At 41.0% G+C, this 8,694-nt stretch overlaps 1 protein-coding gene across 1 annotated transcript; it reads right to left on the bottom strand.

Annotated features, from left to right (window-relative positions):
- Positions 1 to 7,352: 7,352 nt before the first annotated feature.
- LOC128905459 (uncharacterized) lies at positions 7,353 to 8,161 on the bottom strand. Its single transcript, XM_054191638.1, is given in 2 exon segments — positions 7,353 to 7,679; positions 7,838 to 8,161. Coding segments are annotated over 2 exon segments (651 nt in total).
- Positions 8,162 to 8,694: the final 533 nt, after the last annotated feature.

Here is an 8,694-nt window from a genome sequence, read left to right as displayed (position 1 = left end):
TCCAGTGAGCATTCCTCTACTTCAGGCACTAGCCAGTCACCACTTAAGCTACTATGTTCTCTGTCTCTTTTTCTGAGCAGCTTCTAGAGCAGTCGTGACAGAATTTCCTCTCTTCTCCTTCCCAAGTTATGTGTCCTGACCTCCACCCACAGTTCCACTGGGTGCCAAGCTCCTGAGGAAGCACCACCTGATCTAGTACAATCACGGAGTGGAGCACTGAAATATCTGCTTGGGCCTCAAAACCAGTACAGACAGATTAGGGAATCACTGGCCATGGTCCTTCCTAGCAAGTGAAATGGGCCAGAAACTATTCTCCAACCCACAATCCAAGTAGCACAACAGCTGCTCTGTCCAAAAAGTTAGATTATCTATTCTTCAAAACAGAGGGGCCAATTCTGAGTTGCTGAGAGAGAAGTCACTGCTCCACGCTAGCTCCGAAATATGCTTGAACTCTGTCCAGGAGAGTGCTTGCTGTCGTGGGCCAAAAAGTACCAATAGCTTAACAGTATGGGCAATTGCTTGCTGGGGTTGAGGTCTCTGCCCTGACTACATTCGGCTTTCTCTCATAGATACAGCCTCCATGCCTCGAGGTGCTCATGGGACAGGCCTTGCTTTCAAAATTATTTGTGTGAATTAAGGCTCCTTGATGTCTACTGTAGGACATCATGCCTCTATAAGAACCTCAGTGTAGAAATTTAGTTCATTGCTGCTACTAGAACAGAAGAATCATCTGCCCAAACCTGCTCTAAAAGCTATGCCTGGGCTCTCTACTGCTTATGGTCTCTTACCTTCCTACCTTGCATTAGTGAAGGATGAGCACAACACAGCGGAGCTGTGCCACACCTCAGGCACAACCCACCCTCCTGCGCAAGTCCTCTATACTGCACTGGCAGATGAAGCAGGCTTTAGCTCTTCTGGCTTTATGCTAACAGGCAGCATTGTTTTCCCTGCTGAGTAATCAAACAGTGCCTAGAGCTGGAGAATAAAACAGTATCTGGGTTTTTTTCTTACCCTCAATTCTTCACAGCAAGTGCCTGTGAAATAATGAAAAGTATTATGGAGCGATTTGATTTCATGATTTGTTCATACTGATGGCAAAGCATTCCCTAATTATATAATAAACATCTGTTCTGCTTGATTAAGAACCCTAAGAACAGAACCATTTCAGAGACTTCTTTCACTTGCTTAACCAATACAAACATCTTAATTTTACTTTTTTTAGTGGTCCCTGCAATGTGTGCTGACCTTCATTTGACCAAACTAAAATGACAGGTAGGCAAATAAATTATTGAAATGAAAAGGTGGCTTGTAAAGCCTTTAAACTGTCCATTGAGCTGGAGCACAACGTCTCAGTAAGATTTAGAGGCTACCACGTAGTCCTATGGAAAATTCTTACGCTCTTGAAAAACTCAGGTTTGATTTGTATACTTCCCTGAGATCAGTAACCGTAGCTAAAATGCTAGCAAGTTTCTAGCTCTAAATGCCGCAGAAGAAAAAGGGGTCAATTCTTTGAGTTTTGAGCTTTCCTCTTTCAAAGACTGGAGCCATGAGAGGAAGGAAAAAAACAAACACAGGAGCTGTTTACAACATTGAAACGCATCACATACTGTTAGATCAATGGACTGCGATGGCAGGAATCTTTTATATGAGAGCCTGCAAGAGCCCTGCTAGGACAAGTTACTGATGCAGCAGGGTTGGAGTATTTATTCTTTTATGTGCTTCACCAGAAAAGTCCTAAGTGTCCTGAAAGCAAAGGGCAATCAATAACTCATCAGACATAATGAAAATGGAACTAATGTTCAATCAATTAGGTACCATAACCATTCCATGAAAGTACCAATTAGAAATAAAAATAGTTTAAGTAATTAAGCAACATTTTAAAAGCACTTGAGGATGGGAACTATTCTGTTTTCACAAGTGGCATATTCTAACAAGAAAATCTTGTCAATAGCTGCCAGAGAAGCTTGGCTTCAGATGTTAAACTGGGTTATTTCCACAAATAGTACCTCAGTATAACTCTAGCATATTAAGTTAATTTAGATACCACAGTGAAAACTTTGTCATCTTCATTTAAATACATTTCTGGGGTTTCTGAAGCTTTTTTTCACATACCTGCATGTATGAGAAACACAATGTAGGTAGAGGTATAGTAAGATCTATTTCGTAAAAGCCAAAAATTCTTATTTTATATCTTAGGTTTAATTTGCTAGCTGCTACACCTGTGCAATACCTATGAGAATCAATTAAAGTCTTTTGGGCACAGCTGAGGGAGGTATTGTTCATTTTAATTATTATTAATTTATTTTTTTACATCACAGATGAGGGATTTTAAATTTAGAAGTTCAACTCATTTTTGTTGCTTTTCTTTCCCCTTTTTCTTTTAAGGAACCATCTCTAGGGAACAGAAGATAGAATTTAACCACTTTGTTTACTTTGTCTCTTGGATAATTTGTGGCCAGGCAAATGTTGTTTTCATTTATCATGACCTAACATAAAGATTTTTATTGCTTCTCTATAGTAAGAAAAAAAAGATTACCTTTATCAAAAGAGTAGGATCTGCAGGTGAAATGCATAATTTACTGAAAGGTTATTACAGCTGTCTGAAAATATTCTGTCCAAACGTGTAGCAGAAAAATGAGTATTTTCAAAGTCTGAGAGTTTTTTGGGTTTGGTTTGTTTTTTTTTCCTAATATTAACTCTCTGTGGATAGCTTTGATTATTTATTTTTTTTATCAAAAAAAGCACAATGATAAACCTGAATATTTTGCTTTTACATTAAAATGCTTTCATTTGGTTGAGCTGCCATAAAGACCTAGGACAGCTGTGATGGTTGCCTTGTCTCCCTCATTTCTTATGACACAAATTACTTACTGAACTTCAAATATTAGGAAAAAATATTTTCCCTGCCTCAGAAATATCAAGTACTGTCCTCTGGCATGAGTAAGGATACTAATCTAGTCAGCATAGCGTACTGAGCAGATCCTGTGAATTCCAGATCCCGTGATTTGAGAAATTGAGGCTTTCTGGTTAAAATGGGAAATCATACAATGAAACGCAGCTCCTTTGGTAGTGTTGCAAACAGCATGAACTAGACTGCATCTGCCTAGGCTAGCCATTCACCATGAATGAAAGTTTTGTATTCATTAAAAATAGAAAATTCAAGATAATATTTAAGTTCACCATTTACTACAGCTACAGTAACATTAATTATGCTTCTGTGTGCAAGAATTACAGTAAATATCCTATTTAGCAAATAGAGCTTCTTTAAGCATGGAAAAGACTGAGGGGACACAACTCATCCCTGTTAGAGAGCACTATTTGAATTCTACAATGTTGTTAAACCATTGCAGGCAGCATGTCTCTCACAGAACTGAAGAATGAGAATCAAACTCCAGTTTAGCAAGTCAGGAGCAACTCACAGAGTTGTGTTGCAAAGGGGGAGAACTGATTCCCCATCTGTAGTTATCAGAGAGGAAATGGAAGGGCAGTAATAACCACTTTTGGATTTTTCTCTTTCTGACTGAACACCTATCTTGTCCATGGAAATCCAGAGCAGACTGGGAGTGTCTGGTGCCTTGGAATAGGCAGCTGCTTAGAGGCCACTGCTGGGAGGTGAGTGACAGGGGTCAGTGCCCCTAGAGAAGCCAGGGCACCGCACTATGATCTTCAGCTTGTTCCATGAATGCTTTACTAGATAAGATATCAAGACAAACTTTGTTCCCTGTTGACATATGTGTAGGTGCTTCATATCTCCCTTTCTGAGGTGTCTGTTTTTCCTGATGGATTACATAAGAAGCCTATATCCTATAATATTACAATGCTTGGATAGCTTTCTAAAAGGTCTGCTGTTTCTCAGCCAGAAAATACATTTTTGGTGTTATGTGGTAAGGAAGATTGAATAACTGCAGTGATCTTAAAAGGTACTTAAAACCTTGTATTGAAGAGGGTGGAGGGTTTTTCAGAGGGGAAAATCAAAATAGAAGCCTCCTTAGATGTATTTATTACTGCAGAGAAAAGGAGGTGTCAAATAGCCAGAGAGTTCTGATAGCTGTGTTTTATTTTTGGAAAGCATCATAACTATTATTTCTACTTTTTTTTTTCCCCCTAGACTTAAAGAAAATTTGTTACCCAGTGAACCTTCCTTTCCCAAGCTATCTTTTCCAAAACACTGCATGTCCCAGAATGAAGATTTGGATTATATTCATATAAAAGTGGCAAGGTGTGATGTGTGGGCATATGGCTACTGTTCCATATATAGAATATTTCCCTCAGCAGTGTTAACGTTCCAGCTGTAGATATCACTCATGCATATGCATAGTCCTCCAGGAACAGAAAAGGTAGGATTATTGCGTGTGTCTGAAAGTCTTAATTAACAGATTTCAGCAGGGCAAATGATAGGTAAAACTTATTACAAATATCACTTTAGTAGTATATCTGTGAAAAGGTAGGTTATGCAGGAGATGGACTGTATAATTACAATGGTCTAAAAACTTATGAAAAATGTTATCCAGTATTTATAGGATAGAGATATATGACGTGTATTTTTTAAGCAAGATGAATACGGAGCTGCACAGGACTTCAACCTGCCTGGAAGCAGAATTTGGACTTTCTTTTCTTCTTTGGATCCCCTTGAATGAATGCAGTCAACAGCAGAAAATAGCAGCTTTTTTAACATGTGAAGTGCAGGAAGGCATTTAATTAAATTCAAGCTTAAAAAATGTTAAGCCTATGAAAGGAAATACTTTTTCTAGGCTCCAAGTTATTTGTTTTCATTGCTTCTTGAATGCATTTCAGATAAAAGTATATGACCAAGTTACTGTACCAAACTAACCAACAGACATATTTGTCATCTGTTTTGCTAACTGCATTAACTGCTCAAGTGCTTGCAAACTCCTCACTGGAAGATTACCTTGCCAAACTTGCCAAATTCCTACAGATTTGTATCACGGAAGATGGGCATTGGCAAGTCCATTCCAGCCATTATTGTGGAGGTATGTGACACTACTCCGCTCCATTCCTTTCCATCGCAAGTCACAAGGGCATCCTCCCTTCCAACCAGAAGAAGAGCAGGATTAGCAGAGTTCTTATTGTTAGTTGTGGTTTATTGCGAGGCAGGGTAAACCTGGCTGCCAGATGGGCTATTGGAAGGGCAAATAGAATTCACCTTTCAGCTACAAAGGGTTGTCAACCAAAAAAGGACAGTTACTGTGTCCTGAAGGTGGTTATCTCACTGCTGACAAGACTAGTGCTGTAGTCTTATCTATTTGATGCCCTTTTGTGCAGATGGCATGCTTGTGGAGATAGGAAGCCCGCAGCTGTGTCGACATGCTGGATGTTTCATTGCCTTTTTCTCCCTGTGGAACTCTTGAATTAGGGGCCCAAATTTTCCTCTTCTACTTTTTGGTAGCTGGTGATTTTTCTTTCCCTTACCTTTCTGCTTTACCCAAGGGTGATTTTATAAGGAAGATCCTGCCAAGAACCTTTCCAAATGTCCAATTCCAGAGGCAGGAGTGCTTCCCCCGTATGTTTCTTACCTGTAGGTCCCATTTATCATTTGACTCCTACTTCAGTGCTATGTGTAGATAATCAAGGGCATAGGAATTTGACATGAAGGTAAGATGCTGTATGTGGGACAGACAATGCCCACAGATGGGATATACATTTATAGATTCGGGGTGGTCCAAGGTGCATATGAGTGTGTTCTGTTATATGCTGGAAGGTTTTCTCAACACTTCAAGGTTTTCCACTCCAAGGTTACACATGAAGTTTCTCCTGCTTGCATTCCAGCTATATCTCCCTTTGGACAGTGCAGACACCCATGGAACTAAAAAGCACTGTCAGGGACACTGCAATAAAATACACTTCTGAGCGCACAGCTTATGTGTCTTTCAACGGCTATTTTCGTACTTGACTGTGTAATGGAATTCAGTTTTTTAATGGAGGGGTCTGAAACGTTTCTCACCTTTTAAACATTTTTCCTGTTCATTCTCTGGTATGTTAGTAGAAATCTCTACTTAGTGATGTGCTGTTTGTTGTTTTGTCTTATTTTAATGAAACAGTATTCCACATATGGTACTACACAGTTGATTGCTACATTTATCTAGGCTTCAATTTTGGAGTGGCCTGTAGATGCACCCATGAGTTCCAAGCATCATGTATTTATGAAAGCATTAGGTCAAGACAAATTGTTTTGAAATGCTATACAAATAATGATCCTGAAAACTATATTTCACTGGGTTTATCTGTGCATGTGACAACTGTGCTAAAATAATCTGAGAGTGCTCCTCAGAGTGAAGTTAGTGGTCTCAACACTCCTGACAAACAAAACAATTTCTTTCTTTAGTAGCACATGCTCCTGTTTTATTGTGTCTCATTCTTGGCAGCAGGAATGGGTTTTGAGGGCATGACACCTCAATGAGATCCTGTAGTGCATATGACATTGTGACAAATGGCTACATTGCAGCATAGAATATGACAGAGACTGTGGCACTGTTCCATGGTCAACACTGCTTAAAAAAAAACCCCAAAAAACAAACAAACAAAAAAACCTTTCACTGGAAATAAGCAGTAGTATAGTCTTGAGAGAGAGACCTAGAAATCTTCAGGGGGGCTCTCAATTCTTGAAAGTTATGAAACCCTTTTCACACCACTCTGCTTCTTCCCACCCTAAGAGGAAATCTTGTTCTCTGCATAAAGCATACTTCTTTATGTTGGTACAGCTGATTTTAGGTTGCACATTATAAATGTAATGAAGAGGAGCATTACTGATGAAGTTGGAAAACAAGAGTCTATGCTGACATTTGTGGAACATCATTGCCAATAGGCATATGTAAAGATTTACTGTTTATAGCAGTGGTAAGCTATGATGCTGTGCCTCCGACTCATGGGAGCTATATATTTTGTTCTTTAATGCTCATTAGTGTTGTAGGAGGCTCAGATTTTAAAAGGGTTTGCCTAGGTAGGTTGTCAGTTGGTGATGAGCATAATTGGTGCAGTGAATCTTTCTGACAGCTCACAATCATAATTATTTTCAAAATATCAACAGAAGAGCTGTAATGCATGGTTTATAGCATTTAGCTGGTGGTTTGTGCAATGGTGGGCTTTGTTTTGTAGCTATATCTACCACACCAAAGCAGTTCTCTATTCTCTCACCTTCTGTGGCATTCTCAATCTAAAATCTGTTCATATTACATACTGCCAAAGCTATGGGGTTTGCTAAGATTGCATGGATGTAGGTAAAATGTACAATTTGGTGACAACATTTTTAATTATGATTTTTATAGCTATAGCATCTCTCTATAGAAACCAAAAGTTTAATTACACAAAACCAATGCTAATTAGGGAGGGAAATACTAGGGCATTAGATTAAATATACTTAACAGGGAAAAGTTATGCAGTGTGCTGGCTACTAGCAAGTGCTCATGAAGATTTCTATTTTCCCTTAGTGATCTCTGATGGGATGCACACTTGGGTGCCAGCTTGATGGGGTATGTCATCAGGAGGTGCATCACAGCTGTCTTCAAGACATAGGTGGAAAAGTCTGGGCCCACCAGTATACAGGTGCAGAGCTGCAGATATTTAAGGTGGAAGCTGTTGTGCCTGGCCATGTGCGTGAATAGCATCCCTGCCAAAGCACAGCTCTCTGGCCACGTAATGCTGCTGGTAATGCTGGCCTCTACCTACTTGATGGTCAGGAAGGCATCTGAGTCATCCAGCCACAACTCAAACCTCATCTCTATGGATAGGGTTCCCTTGGAGGCATTTGTCACCAGGAGCTTGCAGGACCATCTGGCTAACTACTATTAGCCATCAGTGCCATGACTGAGGCTGCTTTCACCAACACCTGGAATGAGTGGGAGGTTTTCTACACATTGAGGTAGGAGCCACTTCAGAGGGTGTGTAGGAGGCTAGACTTTTGATTTCTCCTCAGTTGATCTTGACAGTGGTGGAGGAAGCACAACATGTCCCGCACCAGCTGTTCCCTTAGGCGTGTGCACTCCAGCTGCATGCGGAGGCAGGAGTTCTTTGCTGGCATCTCCCCCACAGTGTCTAGCTCAAGGTGGAAGGTGTGGCTGGGAGAAAGACTCAGGGGCACAAGCAGGTGGTAGAGGGCATTGTTCTTCCAGGCATTCCAGCCTTCACAGACATGGCCCACCCTCATAGCTGGCTACAGCTGTGGCTTAAGGTATCCCTGGGAAATTTTCAGCAGGCATAAAGAAGACAGTCAAAATGCAGCTCAGCAGTGAGGTGTGAGGGGGAAAGTGTGAGAAACAGCCCTGTGAACACTGAGGTGAGAGAAGGAGGTAGAGGAGGTGCTCCAGGCACTGGAGCAGGAATTCCCCTGCAGCCCCTGAAGAAGACCATGACGAAGCAGGTTGTTCCTTTGCAGCCCCTGGAGAGGACCATGCTGGAGCAGATATCCACACTGCAGCCTGTGGAGAACCCCATGCTGGAGCAGATGGATGGGCCCTGTGCTGGCAAAGACCCCCTCTGTATTTCATAGAATCATGGAATGGTTTAGGTTGGAAGGGATCTTAAAGATCATCTAGTTCCACCACCCCCTGCTCTGGGCAGTGACACCTTCCACCAGACCAGGTTACTCAAAGCCCCATCCAACATGGCCTTGAACACTTCCAGGGATGGGGCATCCACAGCTTCTCTGGGCAACCTGTTCCAGTGCCTCATCACTCTCAT

This window comes from Rissa tridactyla, chromosome 1 (assembly GCF_028500815.1).
Source record: "Rissa tridactyla isolate bRisTri1 chromosome 1, bRisTri1.patW.cur.20221130, whole genome shotgun sequence".
Lineage (NCBI taxonomy): Eukaryota > Metazoa > Chordata > Aves > Charadriiformes > Laridae > Rissa > Rissa tridactyla.
The sequence above is the reverse complement of the archived record's forward strand: the minus strand, read 5'-3'. Positions and strand labels throughout refer to the sequence as shown.